At 37.5% G+C, this 27709-nt stretch overlaps 1 protein-coding gene across 11 annotated transcripts in view; it reads left to right on the top strand.

Moving 5' to 3' along the window:
- IRAG1 (inositol 1,4,5-triphosphate receptor associated 1) overlaps positions 1-27709 on the top strand; it is a 73332-nt gene that overhangs the window by 19943 nt on the left and 25680 nt on the right. For 8 of the 11 annotated variants that reach the window (XM_071427976.1, XM_071427981.1, XM_071427985.1 and 5 more), the window contains exons 2-4: positions 18714-18777; positions 21756-21833; positions 22865-23053. In XM_071427976.1, coding sequence (XP_071284077.1) covers positions 22985-23053 — 69 coding nt within the window. In that variant the 5' untranslated portion in view covers positions 18714-18777; positions 21756-21833; positions 22865-22984. Of the gene's footprint in view, positions 1-17300; positions 17404-18713; positions 18778-21755; positions 21834-22864; positions 23054-27709 lie in introns of all 11 variants that reach the window. The other 3 variants (XM_071427983.1, XM_071427982.1, XM_071427979.1) reach the window with 2 other exon arrangements.

The raw sequence follows: 27709 nt of genomic DNA, 5'->3' as shown, positions 1-27709 counted from the left end.
CATTCTCTTGTCTCCTGAGGAATGTTAGAGGAAAGACTTGGAGAAATGGAAACCATGTTTGAAAGCAAGATAACTGATTCTCTTTATTTCAATTAGCTTGAAGAATCCTCAAGGTTCAAATGAGATTGGCTCAAACTGCAGAATAGTGTGCAGGTTAATTTGCATATGGTAATTGACAACAGTCAGATAATTATTTCAAGTATTTTCTTTAACGTACTCTTTAGAAGTCCAGTTGAGAGGTCTTGATATCAAGAGTGTATCAGTGGTAGAAATACAGATTTTAAAGTTTGGGTTCAGTTGTTATTGTTTAATGATCTTTTTTCAAGACTGTTATAAACATGTTGATGAAGTGATTCTTAGAGGCAACTATGATACTCTGTGCTTTGAAGGCCCACTTAAATTCTGCAGTACCTCTAAGTACATTTTGGGCTTTTTTATTTTGCTAAAAAAGACTGGATAAACTACTGCCATGTACATGGATTACAGTTTTTCTCAAAATAAGGGCTGCAATGTTGCATACATAGTTGCACGCCTCTCATTTCTTCTAGCTTGTATTTGCAATCTCAGTACAGTATTTTTCTGTAATGAATCTTGAGCATCTTTGGGATTTAATTGTAATGTTTCAGTTTTGGTTTTAAGTGTTGAAAACTGTGACAATTTGCAGCTTTACAGCTGCACAAACTCCAGTGAGTATGGAAGCATGTGTCTTCCTCAACCTCTGTGGGGATTCTTTGTTTACTTTCCAGCTGTTCCACATGGAGTGCTGGACAATAACCTGGGTTTATCCTTAAATGAGAAGGTCAACAGCACTGATTGTGGATTTGGTTTGTTGGTTGTTGCTTGGTTTTGGGTTTTTTTTACAAATCTAATAGGGGAGTCCAAATGTTAGATCCATAAATATTTATTGATATTTGTTTATTTAAGTGCTGTGTGATTAAAATTCCAAAGGTTATCCTGTTATGTCAAGCTTGGGAGTTGCTTCTCTGAATGCACACTGTTGTGTGCCTGTAAAACCAGCACATCTGCACTGCATTTACAATATTGGAACTTTTACTGTTGAGAATATTTGGTCACATAACTCAACTGGGGAAGGGGAGAAGACAACAGAGGAGATATGTGGAACTTAAAAACTATAGCCTTTATTTTTCATGACACTGTCAAATACTTGAAAACAAGAAACCTGATTTCTCTTAGAACTGTGTTTATAGCACCCTTACCACAGTTATGACATCAGTTCATTCTGTATTTCTAAGCTATTCTATATAGCCTGTTTCAGATGCTGTACCTCTGAAACTTGCATCTGCCATGGAAGTACAAACTTCCTGATATCTGTTACTTCCTGCATCAGCTTAGCTTGAAACTCATCAGCAGCTTATGGCAGTGCAGGAGGAAGAGGGAGACCTGACACACATCATCAGCTACATAAGCTTTTTTCTTGAGAAAAAGTATTACATGGCTATTGTTTAGAGGCACGTTTCTCTTTGTATGTTGTCCACTAGCCTTCTTTAAGTGTTAGCTATGCATTTATTCTTTCCAAAATCTATTTTTGGTATTGTTTTCCTTGGACTAAAAATTATGCTTTTATTCTGGTTGTCATCCAACTAACTTTCCCCCTTCTTCCCTGCCCTCCCTTCATTCCCTCCCAGTACCCTTTGAACTTGTCCGACTTGTTGAATTTGGCAGGAGAGGATTCCAGAAGTATTAAACTCCTATAAGTGAAAATCAGTGGTGTGTTAAGAGAGGAGAGACCCAGCTTAGTGCTGCTAAGAGGAAAGGCTCCACTGTGAGCTGAAATTATCGCTGATTCTGTTTGATCTGCCAGCTGGCAACCTGGCATGTGTGAAGCTTAAAACCAGGCACAGCAAATGCTGTCTCTTGGCTCTCCCGACTGGTAGGAGACAAGGAGACATGTAAGCTTGCTGTGAGGGAGATAAGACACAAAATCATCAAAATAAAATACCCGAAGAACAGGTTTTGACAGCTCAGCTGCTTAGAAACAACCCATTTTTTAATGTAGGGAGACATAGGTTACTAAATTGTCTGTTTGTGCACTGCTATCTTTATTTTGGAAAACTTTGTAAATGTCTGTGAAAGAGATGGTGAAAGCTGAAGGCTGATAACTCCTGTGATTTCACATCAAGTTCTAATAGTTGGTGGCAGTCCATATGTTTGTCTGCTTTCCAAAGTGGTGCAGAGCACTGTTAGTTTGTAACAGACACCCTCATCTATTTTGCAGATTTTTCCATCGAGGCCTAAAAGGAAAAGGTCTGAGGTTTCTGCAGCCTTTGGGAACAGGCTAAAGACTCTGCTCAGCCTGCTCTTTAGGCATGTCAGTCAGGTTCATGGGAATGTTGTTAGTGGACAGGTTCTTCCCATGGCAAGTAAATGTCAACCATCCGGGTAGAGGCAGCCATTCTAATTAGGCTTTCCTTATGCAACAGATGTTTTGAGGCTCAGCCAGGGAGAATAAAGTAATGCCCTGAGACAGCAGCCCTTATCGCTTTCTGGTCACTTAAAGAAGGCAACTGGGGCTCAGGAATCTGTTCCCTGATAACTTCCTTGCATTTGAAGTTGTTTCTCCACCAGTTATGTCCTTTTGTGCATGTTCAAGGTCACCAGGCGAGCTCTAAGACTTATGGAACTCCAGGAGTTCCACATCATGAACGCTGCTCGCTTGGACTCACTACTTCAGGTGCCCTTTAAATCACCTGTTATAGGTTTAGGGGTCTATTTAGTTTTTTAATATATAGAAAAATACTGGTCTCTTTTTCTGAAGACTATTCAGAGTATGAAGATATTTGGTTTATGGATAAGGAGTGTTTTTGTTCTTCTCCTTTTTTTAAAATACATTGGGAAAACCAGCAACACTAAATAAATGCTCTCAACATGAGATATAGGGATCCTGTTAAAGAACTCCCCTTCTGTCTTCCTTCAGCTCACTTCAGAAGTCTCTGGAGATCCTTCTTCTTGAAGTAAACTTCAGTGAAAAATGGCAGAATGAGATCTCATTTGCTCTTAAGCAAACTGACTGCAGACTTTGTTTTTGTTACTCACTGGTTTGTTATTCTGTGATTATTTGAAAGAAATTAACCTGTGGTAGCATCCTGTTTTCTTTCTTTGCCTGATCATCTGCTTGGAAGGAGTTGTTCATTTTGCTTGAACAAACTAAAAATCCCACCCTTTTCTATCTAGTATTGAATTAGTGTCTCTATATTTAAAACAGGAAGCTCCTGCTTACAGCATTCCAGCTATCAGCCTGCTGAATATTCATTATCTTTTCTTCACCTGTGCTGCAAGGCATTATGCTGACCATGAGAATTCCAGACCTTAAATTCCTCTGATAGGTAATAAGCTTTCTGCTTGCATTTTAGATTTTATTCTGTAGTTTGAAACAGTTGGGCTAATTACTCATTTATGGGTCTCATTCAGTGCAGTGAATAAGGAGCCCTGTACACATGAGAATTGCACAGGTCAGTTGTTATTCTGACAATTTTTAACATATTTCAATTTTTTTTTTCCTTGATTAACATATATGCTACCCATTTGCTGTTTTTTAAAATTGAATGCTGCTTTATAAACAATTTTAATTAAACTGATCAGTGAAAATTAGGGCTGGGGTCATAGATGAGAAGATATGAAACCCTAAAAAAAGTTCCTAGAAGATAATAATCATTGTTGGATTGCTTAACTAATATCCAAAAAGCTATATTTTTTTCCCATAACTATCAAGCATTATACCACTGAGGTGAATGCTCCACCTGTTGATAAAACTCAGGATGTAAGTGTGCGTTCTTGGTGACTGGAAGTGCCATGTGCTTTGGGTATGTGACAAAAGTGAGAATTAGTTCAGCAGTGCAAGAAATGAGACAACTGCTTTTAGGTAACACAATGAGTTTTACTACAGTGAATTTAATCATTTGGACCAAGCCTGAAGCAGTATTTATTCCACAGTGCCAGCATCTATAAAAAATTCAGGTGAAGAAGCAAGAACAGTGGCCAGCTTCACTTCATTGAAGTGATGATTTCTTCTTCACAGTAGTAAATCTTTGCTCTATTGGCAAGTGTTATTGGAAAGTGCTGAAGTATTGTATCCCTCACTTTCTTAAGCACACAGTTCCATTATTTTCTGCTGCATTTGTGCTACAGAATAATGATTTAAGTGGGTGAAATTTAATGTTCTAGTCAGTTAATAAGATTAAATAATGTACCAGTGCAAAGATTATTCAGCATGTTTTCAATATTCAGACCTTCCTCAGGAATATTAACCCATCACAGTAAGGGCTGCAGCTGGGCAGCTTTGTGAGAGTAAACTGAACAAGTAACTGCTGCCTGTCATTGCAGAGTAACTTGATTAGAAAATTGTGTGACTTATAAATACCTGACTTTTGGGTTGGTGTAGTTGAAGAAATAAAAATGAAGACAGAGTATGAACCTAATGTGTGAACTAAATAAAATTCCATTACTCCACCCTGCTTCAAAAAAAATGAAGAAAATTAAATTTTTAATGCCAAAAGCACTGTGTAATTGGTAACTCTATAGTTGAATATTCATGAAGCTCTGCAGTATGTTCACTTAAGGAACTGATTGTAATTCAAACAAGCTCTGTGATAGAGATTGGCTTTTTGCTTCACCTCAGTTCAAAAGTACACTTAACACATATTTAGAATTGAAGTGCATTTTTTCTGTGTATGATAGAAAAGTGTAGTGCCATTCACACAGGTTGGCAAATTGTTATGCTAAGTACTGTAGTTGCCCTGTTTTTTAATCTTCTAAATTCCATTGTTTCTTCTGAAAATTATTTCTGATTTAACTTGATAATGAGAATTTTAGAAAAAAATCATAGCTGGCTCTGACTTTAAATTTAAATATTTCCTTTAACAAAATTACATAAATGGCATGTTCAGTTAGTAACTTTATCCTCTTTGTTCTGTAAAAATATACTTTTTTTGTTTTCAACCAGCTTGAAAATATAACACTTGGAGGGAACACTTAGAAAGTGAATTAATGAATTTGTAGGTTGTCTTTAAGTGCCATGGAAATGCAAATAAACATTGTTCTAACTAAGAAACACAACAACAAAGAAGTTTGTGTTGGAAAAAAATATTTACGTGCCTTAGAAACATGTTCAACACAATTTGATATTATCTTATTTGCAGAGATCAAACAGTATCATTGGTATTAATTTATATTTTGATAGATTTAATTTTTTTATAGATTTTATAGAACAAGTAACAATTGCCAAGCTAGCTTAACAAACAAAACATATATTTTGTTTGTTAAGCTAGCTTGGCAGTTGTTACTTGTTTCTAGTCAGTTGTTTGGTATAAAGAAGAAATGAAGGGAAGAGGTGAAAAAAGATGAGTGGAACACACATCGTGTTTCTAGAAAGCCTATAAACTTTAGTTCTAAGTTCTCTCTTATTTTGATATGTGAGGAAAAATATTGAGAAGATGATTTCCTAATTACTGCAGTCTAGGATTTGGATAGAACATTAATAAAGGGAATTAAGATTTTAGTTCTTAAGAACAAAAATTCTTAGCCAATATAATGAAGAATTAAGAGAAGGATAGAAACTGTCTCTGTTTAGCTTAATATTCCTTCCACTGCCCCAAGAAAATTTTTTGGAAGGTAATCTGAAGTAAGTCACATCAGGAAAGGCCATAACGTAAAAAAGGTTATTTTAACCTAACAGAGTTTGTCTCCCTGGGCTTCTCTGTGGTTGTCTGAGAAGTGGAAGGTTCCTGCAGAATGCAATTTAGAGAGCCTAAATTAAATTCCTGATTTTAGGATAGGAACTTAAATTGTTTCAAAAACAAGGAAAAAACAACCCCAACCCAAACTAACAGAAAAATTCACGAGACAAATGGCCTTAGGCTAAAGTGAGTCCTCATGATGGTTCCTTTTATGCATATTCTCATGCCTGTCAATATGTTGAAGGCAAGTGGTATTATTAATAATACAGTAGTGAAAATGATGAACAGAATGAAATGGATCTCGGCTCTTCTTCACTTGATCCTTCCCCACAAGGAACATCAACTTTGGTGTTACTGGTTGTGGTAGGAGCGCTTGAAAGAGATCTTAGATCAGCATTTAGCAACTGTATCCAGCCATATCCCAGCTGATGAATCTTTGAATGAAAACAGCAATTTCAGCTGACAAGTAAAAGCAGATATGTGCATTGTCTGTGAGACGACAATAGCTTCCTCAGCTTATCAAGTTTTCATTTCTTTATATCATCTCTAATAACTGTAATAGGATTAATGCAAAGGTGGTGTTCAGTTTAACTGAATTGATAGAGAGACACAAGCAAACTAGATCAGGTTTCATAATGCTTATAAAATCACAACACCTAAGGCAAAACTGAGCTTGAGAGCTTCAAGGGGAAGAGGGATGCTGAGGTGAAAATTTGGCTTTTGGGTGTTGGAAGAACTGTTTGTCATGTTCCTTTACTTACCTGTACTCCCATGATTTGATATTAGGGTGCTTTCCCTGCTTAGTCCTGTCCTGCAAGCCATACAAAGGGAGGACAAGGTGTGACCTGCCAAATTGAAGGCATAATTGTATTGCAGCAAAACAGCACAGGAAAAACCTGCAGGTTTAGAGGCAAACAAAATGTGTAGTTTCTCTTCAAAGTAGAGAGTGGAAGCTTTGACTGTTCTTTGTGGAAAAAAAAAAGTAGGTTTCTCACAAAATTTGCTAGATGAGAATTAAATGTAGATTGTTTTGATCTTGTGCATCTATGATGGAGTATCTAGCCATAGTGAATGAAAACTTAGAATGATATATATTATCTCTTTGTTAAAGCAACCTTATTGTGGAATTTGTTATAGATTGAGTTTACTGGTGAACAAGGGAAGTAATACTTTGAGTGTGAAATAACTTCTAGAGTTGTCAAGTCATGTGGCCTTTTTCAAGTTTTTAATATCTGAGGGGGGAAGGCCATCCACTTTTTCATAGACCAAGCTTATATTTTTGTTTTTTACATTTCTTTGCCTGCTAAAACCTGATGTTTATACTGGCTGAACTAGTAAGAAATATTAGAGGAAGTGAAGAGGTATTTCAACCCTCTATCCCAGAAAATGAATTTATTCCTACTGCTGTATGTTCTCTAAGAGAAAAGCAGTGGGAAGTGCAAGAGCATCTTAAAACATTTCCCCAGTTTGCACCATTGATTTGAGCTGAGATTATTCTCATGTTTTTTCTGACTCAGACACATGTGAGGCTTTTGAACCAGGTGTGTAGGCAGCATTGTACAGCTGAATAAATGTGACAGAGAGAGGTGTCATCTCAAAATAAAGAGATATTTTTGCAGTGAGAACAATCATTCACTGGAACAACCAGCCCAGAGGTGTGGTAGTGTCCCCATTGCTGGAGGTTTTCAAAAGACAGAGAGGATGCTCAATAATCTCATCCAGACTCCCTTTCCCACAGAGGGTTGGGCAGGTCAATCTTGCAAGGTCCCTTCCAACCTGGGCTGTTCTGGGATTCAGTGATAATAAGTAGGAAAAAGATGGAGAACAGCAATACTTTGTAGTAGAGAGCTGTGTAAGCCTTCACCCCAGTCTCAGCTTCTTGATTTTCTGGAAGTTTCTATATTGATTTGCACCTATGTCTTCTATTAAAAGGCATTGAAGACATATAGGATTTTCTTCACAGAGCCATAAAATGGTGGATGTCCTTTAGTGTGTGTGTGTGCAAGCAAATGTGTCTATGTGTGTTAGACTGCAAAGTTTGGAAAGTGCTGGTTTACTGTCATGTCTCATGTGAAATTCAATTCTTTCTCTATGGTACATCTTAAAGAACTGAAAACACTTTCAGCGACCTGCCACCCAAATAGCCTCTTAAAAACATCTGAAGATTGCTCATCTGCAAGAATCTAAAACGTGACAAAGCAGGGAGATGACAGACATTCTTCAGGCTATGTTTACTTCTTCATGGAAGCTGCTGAGGAATCCAGCACAGTATCATCCTGGGTCTTAGTCCTGGCTGTGCTCTTAGCATGTACTGTTTGTATTAACTAGAAAAATGTAAGAAAAAGGCTTTTCTCCCATTGCTTTCTCCTGCCTGTTGTTCTGTCCATCCATTTCTTCAGTATTGTCAATTACATGTGATGGACAAAAAGGCACTTTTCCTTTGTTTACTTTCTCACAATCAGTTTCTTTCAGAAATTGAAGCTGCTTCCACCACTGAACATAAGGGCTGCACACCCAGGTCTTGCAAACCATTCATCTGATCCTACATAAGGATCATGTTCGTGCTACTCCAAAAGCTGAACCCTTCTTTAACACTCACTGTTCTCAACATCTGCAGCTCAGGCCTTTCCAGGTCCAGGGGCTGTATAGAATTACTGCTGTACATCTCCTCTACATGCATCTGATTTCTGTTTGAACTGACTTCTCTGCTCCAATTATTTTTCAACTTCCTGTGGTAACAAATTCAATTATTTATTTATGTACTGTTGTGAAGGAACTTCTTTTCTACTCAAACAATTGCTTAGTAACTGCTTTTGGCATCCTTATCCATATGTACTGTGAGGAATTGGGGGCAAATAATTAATAAGCCACCCTCTTCAGTCTATTCGTCACTTTCTAACCTGTTTCTATCCAGAAGTGTCTTTTTTGCATGGAAACCATTTGCAATTACTGACCAGTTTTTCTTCTATGAACCATTTATATTGTTGGGGGTTAGTTGTTGTTCTTTTGGGGGATGTGTGTGCTTGTTTTGTTTGGTTTTTTGGGTATTTTGAGATGTGATTAGAACTGTTTTAAGGATTTGGTCTCATATTCTATGCTGTTTCCAGCTCTTTCCTATTCTTGACATTTTTGCCTTTTTGGCTGCTGCTGAATGCTATTTTCAGAGAACTGTTCAAAATTACTCTGAGCTCTTTCCTGACTTGTAAAACATAATGACAGACTCTTAGTTAAATAAGTGTTTTTTATATTTTATTTTGTCATGTGCATCTACTTGCCTTTTTCACCTGACATTTTGTTATTCAGGTGCTCAATATTGCATAAACTATCTTGGCTGTCTTTGGTTCTGATTTTCACATCTCATCTTTAATCATCTGTACAGATCCACTTTTCCACATTCTTCAGGACTTTGTTGAACCCCTTAGCACCCATGGAAGTGTAATGTCTGCAGCACACAGAACTCTTCTGTCCTTTTTCTTCCTTCAGTTACCAGAGATATTTCTCTTTTGTCCTGTGGGAGCAGTTTTCTTAAGATGCATAATAGAAAATTTTGTCAAAACCTCTCCTTGAAAAATACATGTTGCTGCTATTAAAATGTTTGTTGATTTCTGTAAAGGAATTTAATGAAATAGCAAAGTTTAGACTGCTGGGCAGTCCTGTATTAATTTATCATTCTTGTATCTGGATCTATTTAGTAATAAACTATTACATAAATTTCTTATCTAGGACAGTTATAATCTAAAAGTTAGGAACTAGGATGAAAGTCTTAAGTGATAATAAAGTTATAAAGCAATCAGTTCTCAAATCAGAAGTTTGGTTTTTTTGGGCATATAACAAAGAATAACAGAATAACAAAGCAGTTCAAGGTCAACATCAAAATATTGAAGGAGATGTTTGGAAAGAATGAGCATCCTTCATTGTGTGCCTTTATCTCAGTCTCTAAGTCTGTTTATTTCCCTTCCATTACCTCCAGTAGATAATGCACAGCTTTTTTTTTTTCTTTGCATTTGCCAGAATGTTGTCCAGAGGCACTCTAAACCTCTAAAACTTTCATTAACAGTAAAACTTTGGATGCATTGGTATTTCAGCATTTCTTCTGTTAAGATTAGTCTTATCTATGTAGATTTATGGTATTGTTAAAATTACAGTGAGTTCCTATATAATCTTTTAAAAGATGTTTTCTAAATAATTTACCTGGGTTTGTATTTTTTTATTCCATAATATATTAGAATTACTGAATCTTTTTCACTCCATAATTCTCTACAACTGTTTTAAACTTAAAATAAAGGGTTCCATTACTTTAATGCAACCTTATTTACTTTGACATAAAGAAAGAAAAGAAAGTTAAGTAATAAATCTTAATGTATAATACGCTTATTGTATACCAATTGTTTATAATAGGCAAATATAGAAGGCCATTTTGACTCATCATATATAAAGTTGTAAAACTAGCATAATTAGATACACATGACAATTTCTTAGTAGAGTGATAAGAGCAACACTGAGTTCTAGCATAGCTTATAAGTGCAATAAAACTAAAACAGGACTAAGAAACATGAATTTGGGTCAGTTTAGCTCAGTATCAAGATGTGATTGCTGCTCCTTTCCCACTTTTTCTCCTTGCTTCTCTCCCAGGAGATACCAAACTGTCAGCAGCTGCAATGGAACAGGAGGTGTTGTACAAACTCAGTCATTTGCTGCTTGTGAACTGAGGACTGAAATGCAATTCCATGCCTTACTCACTGCTCTTACTGCAGATATGGAGTGCCCTGGAAAAACCAGACAGTTGCAGTAGGTCTGATATTTCTGTGGCAAATCTTGATCCATGGCATGTCCTGGAGTCTTTTTTTTTTAAGCCTCATAGAATATGAATAACTCTGTTCCTTTTTATGCCCTTCTCACATCCCCTATTTTCATTTTAGGTTTTGAGGTAAAAATGTCCAAACTAGTATATGAAATGCAGGTCCCAAAGCATAGAATTCTCTTGTAAGTAATTCTCTGGTTTAAGCTCATCTCTTTCCTAGGGCCTCCCTGTGCACAGGACTGATTAAACCATTCCAAATGAGTGTGGGGTTTTTTTAGATGTTGATGAGATGAGATTGTGCATAAAGCTGGTACATTATTTTTTGGATCAGCTCCTGGATATAATCAGGAATGGAATGGTGTTGGCTAAATAATTTTATCAGGGAAAGATTTTGACAAAGGACATGAGGAACATTTTGCTACATTTGGCTTGTGCTCTTCCAGAAGAGCGGAGCTGTTGTTTTCCTCAAAGCTTTTTTTCTGAACTGTCTGATTACCCAGAAAAATGTGGGGGTTTGGTACAGTATGTGCCAGTCAATGCATAAAAAATCCTTTCTTTTTCTGACAGTTTTGATTTTTATTATTAACTTGTCTAGTCCTAGGTTTTGAAAAACAGTAATTGAAAATGGCAGAAATAAAGTTAGTAAACTATGTGTTCTCAGAGTGTGGTATCTGGTAGCCTTCTGAAAGAAAATGAGAGGTTATTTTTCTTACTGTGTTCTCTAGGAGATGCAAGCCAATAAGGATAATTTTCCAATTCTAGTGCAAATTGTAACAATCCTGAATCTAGAATTTTAACAAGCAGCCAAAATAGGCCTCATTTTCTTCCTGCTGAGAAGCGTTTAAAAGTAAGAGCAATTCTGTACTTCCTTCACTTAAATCATCAAAGGTTGGCTTTGGAAATGCTGACTTCAGTCTGATCCATATGCAGAATACACCAGTGTGTCCTTAAAGTGAGGATACTACAAGTAGATGGTTAAAGTCTCCTTTAGGTCCTTGGTGTTAATACCTGGAAGACAAATAGAATGGTTGAGGTGCTTTTGAAGTGGATGCTGTAAGAGAACATTCACTTCTTTACTTTTAAGGATACCTGAAAAATGAAAGGTTGAATTGCTTTTAGCAATTTTTTGCTTTTTAGCATTACCATGTGCTCCCAATCTTGAGATTCTGTGGGTAGAGACTTTGTATGATGTAGTGGAAAGGCAGCTCTGGAGCTGATTTGGGGTGGTTTGTTTGGGTTTTTTTGGTACTAGCAATAATCTCTTGTCCCTCATTTTGGATTCTGTTGGCATGCAGAACTTGAAGAACACAGGAAATGGGGACTTGCTTCTCTTTTCTCACAAACAACTGCTTGCTTGCATTTTCAGACCATCCTTTCTGCAAGTCAGCAAATCTGTTCTTTCTGAAGAGATGAAGCAGTGTGCTTTCTCCCTTCCCCCCACATTAAAATAAAGAGCTCAGGTTAAATTTTCCTGAAGCTACTGCATCCGGATTTCAAATAAGGATAAAAAAGGGCAAATTATTTACCCTATGATTTTGGCTGTGGGTTCTTGATTTCAGCCACTGGGAAGTCTCCTTCTGGCCACATATAGTTCAGGCCAAGTTCTGATTTGGGGATCTAAGAGTAGGAGAGAGCCATGACACTTGTCAAGTCAGAGATGCAGCCAGAGATGACCTGAGAGAGGCTTGCAAGTGCTACCTGAGATTAAGTATCCCCTTGGGATCCTGGTATTTTCAAAGCAGGGACAGGAGGCAGAGCATGACTTTTCAGTAATCAGATAAAGCATCTGTGTAGTCAGTCAGTTGTAATGGTGATATGATGCACTGCTCTACTAAAAATTTCAGTCAGAACTCAGCTGTCCTCAGTCTTTCCATTTCAAGGCTTTGTTTGCACTGGGAATTTGGACACAGTGTTGTTTTCACACTATGAAGTTCTTAGAGCAAGCATTCCCAAACTGATGTACTTTTTAATTTAAATTTAATTTTTAGAAGTTATCATAGGAAGAGGCAGCATATTTACAGCACAATTCAATTAATGTACTATGTAAAGGATGCTTGCAAAAAGGGTTCATCTCACAAAGTTCACCAGATGTTATTTATGACTGAAGTTTAACTTGGTGCTGGGCCTGTGTTATAAAATAACTTTTTAAAGCATGCAAAATAATATTTTACTTTGGGAGATATAAGAGCAGCCATGTCATGAGCACACCTGATGAAACAGTCTCTGTGCTAACAGCTTGTTTCTGTATGATGTGTGAATTTTGGAGTATTTATTTCACCTCTGTCTTAGTTACTATCATCCTGTCTATTGCAACACCTTCACAGCCCTCAAATTATTAAATCAAATATGCTTTGTTGCCTTCACTTTGAAATTAATAACTGCCTCAATTAGCCCTATTAGCAAAAGAGAGAGTCTGAGGAATTTGTTGCTGATTCAGCATGTGCCTCATTGGAGGGTCATCCAATCCCAATTCATTGCTAACTTGGCCAGTAAAATGCACATTGAATATCTTTGCTAAATGGTGATCTTTATGTCTCTGAATATTGTGGGCCTTAGCTTTTAAATATCAGTTAAAAAAAAAAAAACCTAAACCAAAAAAAGCCAACCAAGATCAGGCTTCATCCAAGCTACTGAAAGCCTGCCTTTATGTAGTACTTAAGTTGAATTGTGCTGTAAATATGCTGCCTCTTCCTATCACACCTTCTAAAAATTAAATTTAAATGAAAAAATGCATCAGTGTAGGAATGCTTACTGTAAGAAGTTCATAGTGTGAAAATAACACCGTGTGACTACATCTTGGGTTCTCGTCAGAGTATTTATAATGTCCCAGAAGCACAGTCAGTAGCAAGGAATAACACAGCACACAGAAATCTGTAAATGATTCAGCAATACAGGCAAAAAAGTGTGTTTGCAGAATCTTGTATTGCGTTAATAGATCTTTTGAGAAAAAAAGAGCTTTTGGCTCCAATTTTGCCTTGACATCACAACTGAATGAGACACTGAGGACTTCTTCCCTCACCCCACCTCTTTGGAGAATACTAAAACTGAACAATCATCCTTTGCATTATTAATCTATTATTGTTGTTGGTTTTGTTGTTGCTGCTGCTGTTATACCTGTTTTTAGAACTAGATATTGATAAGAGAAATTAGTGTTGCTGCTACCCTCAAAATTGTCTGGTTTTGGAAAAAAAGCTTAAAATGTGGCATTATAAAATATTGCTGCTTTTTCACACTTCTGTATTGTGTGCTGGCAGGAAGGAAGAGGTGATATGATCAGCTTTGTTTTTTCACCAACAGCTAGGCCTGCAGGTTTCATGTGTACTCTAGGAATAAAATTGGACTGTTCCTAGCAAAAGCAGCAATTCTTGTACCCTAATATGCCCAGATCTAAGCTGGAACATTGCAGCCTGGATGAGTGAACTAGCAGGTCTGTAGAAAAAAAGGTAAGCAGTCAAAACCCACACAATGGCTGTTTATTTGAATAAGTTGATAGTGAAGATATTCCTGTCCTGGTGTACAGCAGTACTTGAAAAAACATTCAGTGGACTAAGATCCATAATTCTTTTCTCATAAAAAGGAAGTGAAACACCTTCATGCTCTTTTGGCACATGTTCATTTTTGCAATGCAAAAATAGATGTCCATGTATCACTAAAGTAAGCAAATGTCAATCTGATTGTGTCCAGCAAGGACAAAATGGGAATAAAATGCTTGTTTTGCTGCTTTGCCCTTTATCTATGCAAGAGAGAAAGCTAAGTATAATCTCCCTGATTGAAAGCCCACAATTGCATTTGAGATCTCAAAGAAAGCTATTTATTGTTGGTTTGTTCAACCAAGTTTGCCCCCTGGGATTACCCTTTGTGATTGGGAAAGCAAGAATTTAGTTTGATTTCTTCATTTGGAAAATTTTTTGCTTGACTAGCAACAAGGCTCCTGGGTCACTAAGCAATAGTGCTCTGCCCTAATTGCCTTCAACTTATTTATGTTTCTAAGTCTGGCTGTTGGTAGTAGTTTTTTCCAAATTATGCAAAGTTGATATCCTGCTGCCCTGCAAAGCAGAATAATTTACAGAATGTTTTTATGTAGAAATTGCTTTCAAACATTTTACTTCATACACAAACCTTAAGGTTTTTCTTTAAAAAGGATGAATTGACACCAAGGAACACTGATTTTTTTTTTTCTCCCCTAATCTTATCTGTCTCCCCTCCACATAAACTTATTTGTTCTCTTTTTACATTAACTAAGAATATAGACAAGTGGCAATTTGAGAAAATATCAACTCAATTTCCCAACTCTGCCTACACCATAGACAAAAATAAATGTGTAACTAGATTGTGATGTATAATACATGCAGTCCAGACAGCAGAAACATATCTAGGTTTCTCCAAATCTGTGAGGAGTAGAAGAAAGAAACCCAAGTGACTCTGTGTGACTGAGTACGTGATGCTCATTTAGGCAAAAGCATGTTGGGTGGTATTATCTCCTGGTACTCTGAATGCTGCAGTTTCTGTTGGGAGATTCATCAGTGCACAGGTCCTGCATCAGAGGGGTCCTTCAGCACCACACAACGGGACTGGCACTGCCTCCTAAACAGTTCTGCTTTTAAATAGGAAGTTGTCTAGGAGGACGAAGAGAGCAACATTTTTTACTCACATATCATTTCAACTTTTTTTTTATATATCCTGGTTTAAGTTCACTGCCTTTATGTTGTAATAGACTTTTTTCCAGGTACTTCCTAGCTCTGGGTTTGTTTTGAAGTGCCCTTCTGAATGACACCAAGTGTACTGTTCTCCCACTCTTACCTTCACACTTTCTTATGTGCTGTTCCTTATGCTTAGGAATCCTTATTCTCCATGCCAAATAGCCTCCCACTCTATATTCACAATCTTCTTTTAAGCTGCATTTTCTTAAAGTCTATGAAAAATAACCTGCAAGTTGAGAAATATAGCAACTATGCATTGAGATCTGACAGTCTTCTGATCATCAGATTTGCTACTGTTGGCTGAATTCTTTAACTTTTATGCATAATACTGAATAAATCAGGGATTCATTCTTCCTTAATATCACATGTACCGCCTTTTTCACTATATATATATATTTTTTAAATTTTTATTTTAAAGTACCTCAAAGTTCATCCCAACTGGTTTCCTAGAGGCCACCTGCCTGACAATGCTTTTTGTTGTCTTGCTTTTCCAGCTGAAAGCTCACTGATGGGGGAAAAATTTAGGGCAGTAAGACATCCCTCTCATAAGAGAGCTGAGTCCAGTATCTTAGGTACAGACTTAACTAGATAAAATTGCCATTTTGGAATTCTGTCTCAAAAATATTTGTTCAAAGAAAAGCCCCAGAATGAATAAAAACTGCAACTGAAATAGAATATATTTTTTTATGAACTTGTATGCAATTCTTAAAACCATTTGTTTTCATAGGGAAGTTGTGCTGCTTATGACCTCATTTCCTTATATTCTCATTAGTGCTAGATAAAAAATCCTTGAAAATAAAAAAATTGCATCCAAACCAGAGTAATTTATAAAAGATTGATTCATGCAACATTGACTTCTACTTGCCTCTAAAAAAACCAGTGGAATTGGGAAATTTTCAGGCTGTCTAAAATAGGCTTTCCTTAAAAGAAATACCTTTTTTTAAAATCTGGGTCTACTAGTATAAAAAGCTAGTGAAATACTGCTCCTTGGTGTTTCTAAAATATGTACATTCTTCATCTGTTTGCTGATTGTCTGCAGCATAAAATTCAGCCTAGAATTCTTGCAGGGCAAAAAATGTTGTTGTAAGCCACTCCAAAGATGCTTTGCTGCAAGAGAAATAAATCTAAACACTGACTGCTAACAAAACAGAAACTGTAAAAACATTGCTAAAACAAATGAAGCTGACATTTTACAGAAAGAAAAGTGCTATTTTTGAACACAGTTATGATCTTTTAGTAAGACTTAAATTTCCATTTAGCTATGTTAAAATGTTTGTCTGTGAGTGAAATAGGTCCAGTTGCTTTTTTTCTTAATGTATTGAGGAAAAGATAAAGCTGGGACCAGAATGGATCCTCTAGGAGTTAAGTGCAGAACTCCCAGAATAAATTTTCCACTAAACCCTTTTGGAATTATTTTTCAGAGTTCCTTAAATTGTGATGCAAATTTTGGATACATAATCAAACCAAATGCCTTGTTGTAGGGGTTGATCTTGTTGATAATGGAACAGCATCACCTTTCACCCCCAAACATTTTGGTTTTCAGTCTTAACAGTGTCATAACTACCCATTATTGGAGATATTCTCCCAGGATTCATGTCAGGCTGGACATGCATCAAAACATTTTACTTTCTGACTGACCTAACTTTTCCTTTCTCTCATTCAAGCAGATTATTGAAAACCATCCAGTTTTATGTGTTCCTGAGCAATGAGGAAAACAGGAAGCAGAAAAGGAGATTCTTTCCTGTCATGCTGCTCTGTAAATCAAGTCCTACATGTGTAGTTTGTAGTTCCAAGGAAGTCTGTAACCACTGAGTTTGAGGGGAGTTTTTTAGGAACTGTGTTTTCCTTCAGCTTTCTCTAGTTTCTTCCTTTAAAATATTTTTGTGACAGAATTATTTGCATTTATCCCTTGTCTCTGAGGCTGCAACCTGGAAGTGTTCTGATTGTCAAGAAGTTTTATTGAAGTCACTCAGGAATCTCAATAATCAGGAATTAATCTCAAAATAAGAACAGTTTTTTGGATTCACACAGTGGTTGCATGTACACTGCATGCCTCAGTGGAATTGTTCTGTATCCTAAAAGCAGAAACACCACTTTGTCTTCCAGCTTTTACCTTGAGCAGTTGTATGGATGTTAGTGTGGCTGGAACTCATTAAGGTTATCACAGAGGTGCCTTATTTTTGTCCTGGAACCATGACTCTGTGGTTTGGTAAGTTGGCTGAAGCAGGATCTTAATATTTTGCAAACTTGAGTATCTAACATGAAAAACCATGCTTTTGTCATAAAACTGAGATGCAGTAGGAAACTACTAGTCAATTTTTTCCCTGTGTTGCAGACAATAAAGAAAATGTCTCCCAGTTTCCATGTAGGACCTTTTGTCACAAAGGGCAAGAATGTACATGAGTCAGCTTCAGTTGTGGGATTCTTTTTCCTTTTCTCAGTGAATGTTCCTATTATACAAAGATTGTGGAGTCCTAATACAAAATTTTAAAGTGTTTCTATTAAGATTATCTGCATCTGTTTTTAGGGGGTTTGTTTCTTTTGTTGTGTTGTGGTTTTGGGTTTTTAAAATTGTAGGGGATAATTAATGTATGCCAACAAACTGTATCTTAAGCTATAATCATGCTTTGTGTTTGAAAACACTATTTTGGTACAAACATAAGAAAAACACCCTGTTTTGCTCAGACTTTGTTTGAAGGAAGTTTACTGGTCTTAAGTACTTCAAGGCTGCAAAACCTAATTCAAAATGTTACGTGAATTCCATGTATTTTTACAGCTATGCAAAAAGGAACCTTTTTAATTTTGCTACATTTTACAACCACTGTACAGGACAACAAAGAAAAAAGTTGCAAAAAGCCACTCAGAATTGTGCAGTTCAGCTGCTGCACCAAGAGCAAGCAGCTCTTGACAAATGAGACTTGACCACAGGCAGCATGAGGTCAAGAAATATTAACAAAATGCTTTCTTAAGTGGTTATTTCTGCTCTTTTTTTTGTGTGTCCCTAGTTAAGATGTGACAGAGCATTTGGGGTCAGGTGCCCAGCTATCAGTGGGGATGGAGTAAAGCACCTTTCTCTGAGCCCTTGCTGACATGGACTCAGCCATGACTCAGCCAGGGGAAGTGAACTGATTATACTTAACTTTCTCTGCTATGGTAAAATAAGTTGCAGAGAGAACACACTGAAAGCCAAGGGCCTCTAAATACTTTTCCCTTTTATGGAATAGAGCTCCCAGATCTCCATTTCCTGGAGATTGTACTCAAGTCTACACAGTGGTAAAAGAAAGTTCTCTGCATTCACTGATCTGTATCTTACTACAAATTTGAGCTCAGGGTATAATTTTTTTCCGAACTATTTTAAGCAGTAAGTTTATAATAACAGACCAAAACGTTAAAAGCACTCCATCCTCTCTTATTTCTTTTTCTTACTTTTTTTCTTTAGATTGTCTCCTCTTAGTGTGGGAATGAGCAGAATTTTGTGAACTGGATAGGTAATTTGTGTTTTTTTAACTCATTGTGTAGGAGCACAAGGCTCGTGCATACTGAAATTGTAGATCTTCACCCACGTCCACTCTGCCTGTGACATGTGAGTTAATCTCTACAAGTATTTAATTTTAAAAGATAATTTTGAAGCTTTTGTCATTTCTGAAAGAATTGAGTTTTGGGGGAGATCATTTACTTTGATAAAACACTAGAGTAATCTAATTATATCCTTTGATGAGATAGAGGCAGGCCAGACAGAGCTTGATCAATGAAGAAAAAAAATCAATAGCAATAAGAGGATCTTGAAATTATCTCATTGCTTAGGATGCTAGTATGTGTTCATGCACCTTAACTGTTTTCAAAGTGCAGTGCATTTTTAATCTCTCTTTTCAGTGTCTTCAGGGCCAATAAATACAGGTGTTTCAGTTGGTCCCTCACAGAATTGCACATATTGTTAACATCATTTCCTTCCTTGACTGGAACATGTTTGTTCTTGTGGAAAGGAGGCAAAGCTGACAAAGCTCATGGTAGCATGGTTCCAAAGGCTGTTCAGCTGGCAGGTGAGCCAGGCTTAGAAGCAGGCTAGTCAAGCTCTACACGCTCTAGCTCAGGGTTCAGTAAGGCTGTCAGCTGTAAATAGAGGTGTGAATTTCTGTAAGCTCCAAGGCTGCACTCTGCCCTAATGCTCTGCTGGAAAAAAAAACTACCTTCCAGTGACATAAATTTTCCAAGGACATTTCTTTATCTTCTATCTACATTTTTGAGATGCAGATAAGCTCCTCTAATTCTTGGAGAGTGTTATCACAAAACTCCCTGTTTCTGTGCATTTTGACTCCATGTGACACTTACTGTGGCTGTTTTCATTGCCCAGCTAAAGGGGCATAAGGTCACTTCAGCAGTGATGGAAGAACATTTATTCACTAATATTAAGTTTCCATAATTTCTAAATCTTTGCCTACCAGAATCAGAAGGCAAAAAATGACCAGAATTGACTAGAAAATGGCAGAACTCCTTGCAGAGCATGGTATATCCACTTGCATTTACAATATAAGATGTTTGTGCTGGGTAAGCATCATAGTCTTTAAAAAATATGGGTTACTTACTTTAAGAACACTGCACAGGTTAAAATTAAGCTTTTAGGCTGGAAGTTAATGATTTTGGAGTTCTAAATCATATAGTTTATTAATTGAACTACATCCTTATACTGAAATACCAAAATGCAGTACCCCTCACTTTGGCAGTGTAGTGGACTGCAGCAATGCAGTTAAGATGCGCAGAGATGGTGTTTGACTCAGGAATCCTAGAATATGAAAAATTATGTGCAAGCTTTCACTGCTCCAATACAGTCCTCAGCACTGGGGTTTTCTGGAGGGGTACTAGGAAAAAATGGAAACTCAGAAGAAGAAATTTTACTACTGATCAGCACAGAGATTTGAAGCTTATTCCTATTTGCAAGGTATCTCTGGAAGGAAATTGGATTCGGGTTCTAATTGTGTCGGAGACAGCCTGAACTCAGTCCATTCCAAATCTGGGGGTTGTTAAGGTGGCATAAATTCATCTTTCTACCCTCTGTTTTCCCTTGGCTGTACTTTCTGTGCTGCATCTCTAGGACAACACAGCTTGGGATTTGTCCCTTTCTATTCTTAGACAAGCCTGGTGATTTATTTCTTTTTCTTTTAAAGTTTTTTTGCTTTTTAAATCTGAAAAACGAACTGAAACTTGATGTGCTTAATAGCTCTTTCTTGTTTCAAGATAAGTTGCATTACTTTAAGTTTAGTATGTACTAAGAACTCAGTTTAGACTGTTAATAAGCCACTTTGGTGCAATAGCTTCTACAATTCCATGTAGGACTGCAAGCATGCTTTGGCCATTACTTGAAATTCCTGATTTTTCAGGCCCAGCATTGGGTTGAATGTATCAGAATCGTAATAAATTAATAAGGGAAACACTAATAGGGATTAAATAAATAGCCAGATTTATATTTTTTTGTCTCTCCCTCTTTTTTTTTTTAATTTGAATTTGAGTTCTTGCAAACTCAGATGTTGTGTAAGAGGGCAGGATTTTGTTACAGAGATGAAAAGTAAATCTGTGTCCCTTTTTTTAGTTACCTTGTTTCCATCTCAGTTTCATGTGTTGCAGATAGTTGGTGACTGGGTTTGATACAAAAAAAAACTTAATTGTTGAAACATACAGCTGTTCAGTATCTGTCTAACCTGTGGATTTATTAAATTGTGCATAATCATAAATATGTCTTTTCCATCCTGTTAGGGACTTTATTGTTTTGCCTTAATAGCCATTTTAAAAGATTTTATTCCTAGAAAGTTTACTCTTATTTGAAGTCACAGGTGGGTAAAATCATGATACAAACATGAACTACCCTTTTGTAGAGTTAGAAAATCACCTGTAACAGGTACATGTCTAGAAAAGCATGAAACATGCTGTCCCTACAGCATGCCCTGCTCTGAAAAATCTTTATGCCCACTGTTCAAAAAGAATCTGTATCTTGGTCTTCATAACGATGTTACATGTGCTGTATCTCTTTCAGAGCTGTAATTGAGGAACTGCAATGATAGATAATTGCTTTTACTTGAACACACCAATACTTATGTAGGATCATTTTTACTATCTGTTCATTCTGCATTATCATGTGAGATGGCCTTGTATTCCTCTTCTAGTGAAAGAGAAAATTAAGTTCCCAACATAATGTGAAATGAACATAATAAAAGCATGGGTCTTAGTTGCTTCTGTAGTCCAAAGTTTTCACACATTCTGTAGGTGTTACAACACAGATTTTCTTCTGTGAGAGCTGAGGTGAGGCACCTGTCACTAGTGAGAACTGCTTCAGTGTTTCTTGTGAATGGTTTTGCCTCTTTTTGCCTTAGTTTTAAAGCAACAGATGTATTTTGACAAATGAACTTGACAACCTCAATAAACCAGAATGTTCATGAATACATTTCTTAGCCCACCCCTGAAATTGAAAGGGAAACTGTAGCAGGTTCATTTCCAGTGCAGTAGTCAGCAGTTCCTGGTGGAGACACAGTGTGGGCACCAGGTGGCCTCAGCTGTGTGTGTGTCCTGCAGGCACCGCCGGGGAATGCAGTGATGCATTCATGAGGACACTGACGAGGACAGCTCCCTGATTCCTGGGCAGGCGTCACAGTAAGTATTTCAACCCATCCACTGCCACTCCAAGGACTGATTTGTGCTTTGCACTGCTGATCCTCAGACTTTGGTACAGGCTTTCATGCTGATGTTACCCTTGTGAATGCATTGCCTCCCCTTGATACTAATAATGAGAATTTTCTCACCTAATAGGCAGTGATTTTTTTTTTCCTTCTTTGGGCATTTCTGCTGTTTTGCTTTGGAAGTGTCTTACACTTTTTGTCTTGTGCAGAGGTACACCAAGTCTTTTCACAATTCACCTTTCTCAAAGGAGAAGTGCCACCCTCTAGGGCTCCAGTTTTGGTCCTCTGAGATCAGAGATCATGCTCTGTAGCATTTAGGCTATTAGTTACTAAAGACATATTATGGAAGAGATGACTGAGAGGGGACCCTAGCAATGTCTGTCAGTATCTGGATGGAAGTGTCAGAGGATGGATCCAGACTCTGCCTGGTGGTGCTGAGCAATAGGAGAAGAGGCAAGGGCAGAAATTGATGCACAGGAAGTTCCACGTGAACATGAGGAAGAACTTCTGAGCAGATTGCACTGGAACAGATTGTCCAGAGAGGCTGTGGAGTCTCCCTCACTGGAGATATTCAGGAACTTTCTGGATGCAATTCTGTTCCATGAGCTCTGGGATGACCCAGCTTGAGCAGGGAGGTTGGACCAGATGACCACTGTGGTCCCTTCCAACCTGAACCATTCTGCTGTTCTGTGATATCCAGGATATGATAACAGGATGCTGTTTACTTCTTAGAGGATATTTAGAGAAGGCAGTTTGATCACATCATAGTGACAAAATGAAAATTGTAAAATGGAGGAAAGAGATGGAAATGCCAACAAGAACAGAAGGTTGTCTGTTTTGAATGCATTTGCTAAGTTATACTTGACCTTGAAAGCTTTAGTTACTAAAACACAAGGTAGCATTTTTAATTTAAACCTTAATACTGTTTGTTATTGTAAAGTGATCTCAGTTTTGGAGCATAGAGTTTTAAATGGATTTGATTTGTATTTTTGGCATCTAACCCAGCCTGCAGATCACGAGGCCTCGCAGAGCTTATGCCTTCAGGCTAACTTGAAACAGATACTGCCAGCAGTGCATGGTCCTCTTAGTCAACCTTGCAGCTCCACGTGCTTCACGCTGCCCACCATGCCAACCTTACCTGAAGACAAGGGACAAGCAAAAGAGGCCCAGCACAACAGCTCTCCTCCAGCCAAAGTAAGCTCTCTTACTTACAAAGGTGTTTTCTGACACTTGCTGGAAACCTGAGGCTGAAACATGTTTGTGTATATTTAGGGGTTTATGAAATCAAATCTATTTGTTGCTCTGCATTAGGGTGTTTTGCTTAATTGATGAAGCTATGAATGATCCTCCAGCTGAAATCCTTTGAGTTCCTCAAATATTTTATAGCCTAAGGGATGAGAACTTAAATTGCTCAAGCAGTTGTTTATCATTTTGAACTGGAGTCTTATAAATGCTTCAGAACAGACAGACATATATCAAAGCTGTCCAAAAATGACCTTTGTGATGTTATTAAAGAAAACTTTAAACTTTGAGAACAGAATTTAGGCTTGCATTTCAACAGCTAGTGTTGCTTTTTGAGATATAGAGGATGTTATGCAACTCGTGTGTGTGAAAGATGGAAATGGGCTTTTTTGGTTTTCAGTCTTTCTCAGTGCTTTATTTGCCACAGCAGTAGATGATCATACACTGAAACTAGTGAGAGGCAAGTGGGTGTTCCTCAGGCATTTCATCAGTTTGCTTCAAATTTGTGTGGCATCTACATGTCTTGACATGTTTTCATTCCAGGTAAATATGAAAAATCAATAACAGATGGGTCTTCCCTATTTTCAGTAATCTATACCACAGATAAAAAGTAGCTTCATGCTTTAATAAACTGGGGTTGGATTTTTTTAGTTGTTAGCTTAGCTGAAGTAAAGGACCTTACTGGGATTAAGAAATCACAGGCTATCCAAATCATTAGTTTTTATGCAAACTGGTGTAAAGAAAGAGAGGATTTATAGTCTGGCACATCCTCAGTTAAAGATGTGACACTGTCATTGGGTTTGGGGACACTACATTCCAGACTTTAGGTGAAAACATCCACTACTTTAACATGGTTGGAAAATACAGTCAGCAGTGAGCTCTGCACTGATTTGTCCTGCCTTCCATCTAAGCTGCACATGGTGCTGAGTGTTAATTTCCTGCCTTAAGAGAAACAGCCCAGTTGGATACAAGTTCATCAAGACTACTATCTGATAACATGTATTAGCTGAAGATGATTTTATTGGGGCTTTTTAAACTCACCTATGCGAAATGTATTTTAGTACAAAAGACTTGCTGTATAAAACCTATTTAGAGATGAAAAATATGAAAATCTAGCAAACATCAGTGATTCTAATCCTGAATGTGCTTGTCAAGAGGGAGAAATGAAAATTTCCAACCTCCTAATATCAAAGCATTAAATTTTTAATACATTTTCCAGGCCTTTTAGACATAGGTCTTAAAAGGACTGTGGTAATGTGATAGTTCATGAATCAGGTCACTGTGCAAAATGCTTCATTTTAGCTAAGTGATTATTTTCAGGCACAAAATTGCAGTGGAGTGATTTTAACCAAAACACTGCTCATAAGCCTACATAAGGTTTGCCACTAGCCAATGATGTGAAAATTTGATCTTGCTCATAGCTGTTGTCACTCTTGGCTCTTGCTGCAGGTCAAGTTCTACAGACTGACTGTAAGTCACTCTAAGTAAAACAGCTTATTGTGACATAAGGACTTGCAAGCAAGGAGAGGGCATCAGAAGGAGCTGAAAGCTGGTGAATTTGTTTTCTGCCACTCAACAAAATTTTCCAAGTCTAGAATTTCATCTCATCTAGAGTGCTGCCTGGTGTCTATCAACTTCCTTGTTGTGTTTCAGGAGATTCTTCCCCACCTTTTCCCTGCATGCCCAAATGCACACAGATTGCAAAACAGTTCTGACAAAAAGAAAGTGAACCTTACATCACATGTAGCTTTCTGCATGCTTCAAGTATGATCATGCTTTTGCATGATGGGGAGATCTGGGTTCTATGTCTCAAATTCATTTTGAGAAAACAAATGTGGGTTTTCATTTCAGTATTTCTTACAGCAGCTTGTGTTTTTCTGAAGTTCAGTCTAGACTTTAATATCTAAGAATATAGCCAGGTTGCAGAGGGTTTTCTGTTTCCTGGTTTTCTGTTGTTTTGGTTTTTTTCCCCAGTGCTTTAAAGAATTCAGGTGTTATACAGTTAAGCTCTGCCACCTGACTGCCTGGCATGGCAGAATATCTTTGTATTCCTTCTCCCCTCACCATCCCATTAATGTAAAAATTCATCTAAATTTGTCTGGATTATAAACATTTCAAAAGTACATTCTCTGTATGTTTAGTGAGGGTCTGGTAGAACTTAACAGCCAGAATGTCTGGAGGTTCTACTTCCATCCCTGATCCTCATGGCTGTTCTGTTCTGTTGCCACCCTCTCAGCCCTCCACATGCCTCGCTGCAAGTCTGGATGGCTCCTGGTCATCCTTGTGGAGCAGATCCCACCTGAGCCACAGAGGTGGCTTCAGTTTTACCCTAATTTTTTTGTGGGGGGAGGGCTTTAGACAAAAAGGAAGCATAGACTTGAGTAGCAGGGAACCACTGGTAGTAGGAGATAAGGTAACCGTTGGGAATAGTTGAGGAGCAGATGGGTCTGGAAGCTCCCAAGGGAGCAGAGTTCAAGGCACACAAATAAGAAGGTGATGGAAATCTTCTGTGACATCTCTGTGCAGTTGTACAACGCTGCACTGTAGTGAGGCAGCTTAAGCTTCCTGTTAAAGCTTCTCTTCCAAGGCCTGTGTGGAGCAGCCTGAGCACTCCTCAGTCTGTAACAATTCCTTTTGATTGGAGCCAGCTGGCCCTGCAAAGAGCTTCCTGCTCTGGCTGTTCCTGCCCCTCTCCTGGACAAGGCAGGTTTGAACAACGGGGCCATGAGGTTTCACTTGTGTACACGCTGAACTCCTATAGCTGCTGACCAGGATTAATGTTTTCTACCTGACCTGAACTAGCCTTGACTGCAAACTCTTTTTTTTTTTTTTTTTTTTTAATGAGCTGTTTTTAGAGTCCTAAAATGGGCTTGAGTGACTTCAAGGCTGTTGTTACATCATTCAGAAGTCTTTGCTTTCTGGCAGTCATGAGATTAGTAAAAACAGTGTGCATGTGTATTCAGCTGCTTTGCCCTACAAGCAGGGGAGTCACTGAGTTTTGTGACTTACAAAATGTATTGTCACTTTTTTAACATGTTTAAGGATATTACTAAAAATTGCTTTCAAGCTATTGTCATAAAATGTCACTTGTGCATTTCAATCACATATGCTTTGGGATTTTAACATTTTCAGAATTGCAATGATATTTTTCCTAAATTTAAATCTTCACAGTGTTTTCTTGGCATGTTCCCCATCCTGCTCTCCTGTGACTGACAAAGTGAACTTGCCAAGGTGGTTCATATGAGAATTATGAGTATGGAAGTGTGAAGCTGCTTGAAAAAAAATTTAGTAAAAAACCGATGCTATTTACAGTAGAATCAAGAATCCTAACTCAGGTGTCCAAATCAAGGCATATTTCATTGCCTTTGAGAGGCAAAAGGGTTTTGCTATGTATTTTAATATTATACCATTTCCCATGTATTCTAGAGTCCTTTTACTTGATCAGAAAATATGTTATTTCAACAAGAATAAAATGCATCACTGGGAGAGATGTTGCAAGGAGTTCTATGGCAAATGACAGAAATTAGCAGTCAAGTAACAATCATATTTCTTGTGGAATAGAATAGAATGGTTTAGGATGGAAGGGACCTTTAAGGTCATGCAGTTCCAGTTGCCCTGTTATGGACAGGGGCCTTCTGCTAGAGCAGGTAGCTCAGAACTCCACCCAGTTTCCTCCCTCTGGAACACTTCCAGAGTCTAAAATTGACTTACTAAACTGTGACTTATTCATTCTGTTAATGCCTAAATTAGTGCTATTGCAACAGATTTTTCTTAACTGCTTTACGAATTTCTTGTGAAGCTTTGGGATGTAGTTTCAAGGAAATTGTAGACTCCAAATAACAAACTAAAGCAAAACTCTCATATATATCAGTGCCTAGCAGAACAATTAGGATTTGAGAATTTACAAATTATTCTTTAAATTTTAGAAGTCACTTGACAGCAGTCCACTGCCTCTGCTGGGAAGCTTCCCCTTCAGCTGTTTTCTGGTTTTAATCAGAACACTGTACTTGGGGTAGAAGTAATCATTTTCTTACCACATATGAGACATCCACATTAATTTATGCCAACTTGATGCATCTCCACTTGTGATGTCTCACAGGAAATGGATTATTTTTCTTCAGCTGAATGGTATAATTATGCAGAAGGTGTGAGATTAAGTTCTTGAGGCAAGGTCTCACATTTAAGCAGGCAAGCACATATTAATATTCAGTACCAGCTTGCCAGTTTCTTTTAGCACTTAAAATTATATTTTATTAAATATTTAGATTATATTTTAAAAAATAGGTTTCCAAGTAATTTGAGGGAAAATCATGTGGAGCTCTTAACAAGATAATTTTAAATTATTTTTTTGAGTTTTGGGTACCATGTGTACACTTAATACTGTGTTTATTCAAGATTTCATTATACATTACTATCATCTGGAGCATTTGTTTGCTTAATTTAGCCCTGTTATACAGAGCTGCTTTTCACTCTTGCATTCAGCTCATAAATTCACTGGACTCTTGGACATGTACTTCACTAGAGGAATGGTTTGCTGTGTGCAAAACCAGACTGTCTGCCTTTTTAAAGCTTTCTCATTAGCTCCATGCTTATTGAATTTGGCTTGCA

This window comes from Agelaius tricolor, unplaced genomic scaffold (assembly GCF_023055355.1).
Source record: "Agelaius tricolor isolate 1412-34295 unplaced genomic scaffold, bAgeTri1.0.p SCAF_5, whole genome shotgun sequence".
Classification (NCBI taxonomy): Eukaryota; Metazoa; Chordata; class Aves; order Passeriformes; family Icteridae; genus Agelaius; species Agelaius tricolor.
The sequence above is the reverse complement of the archived record's forward strand: the minus strand, read 5'-3'. Positions and strand labels throughout refer to the sequence as shown.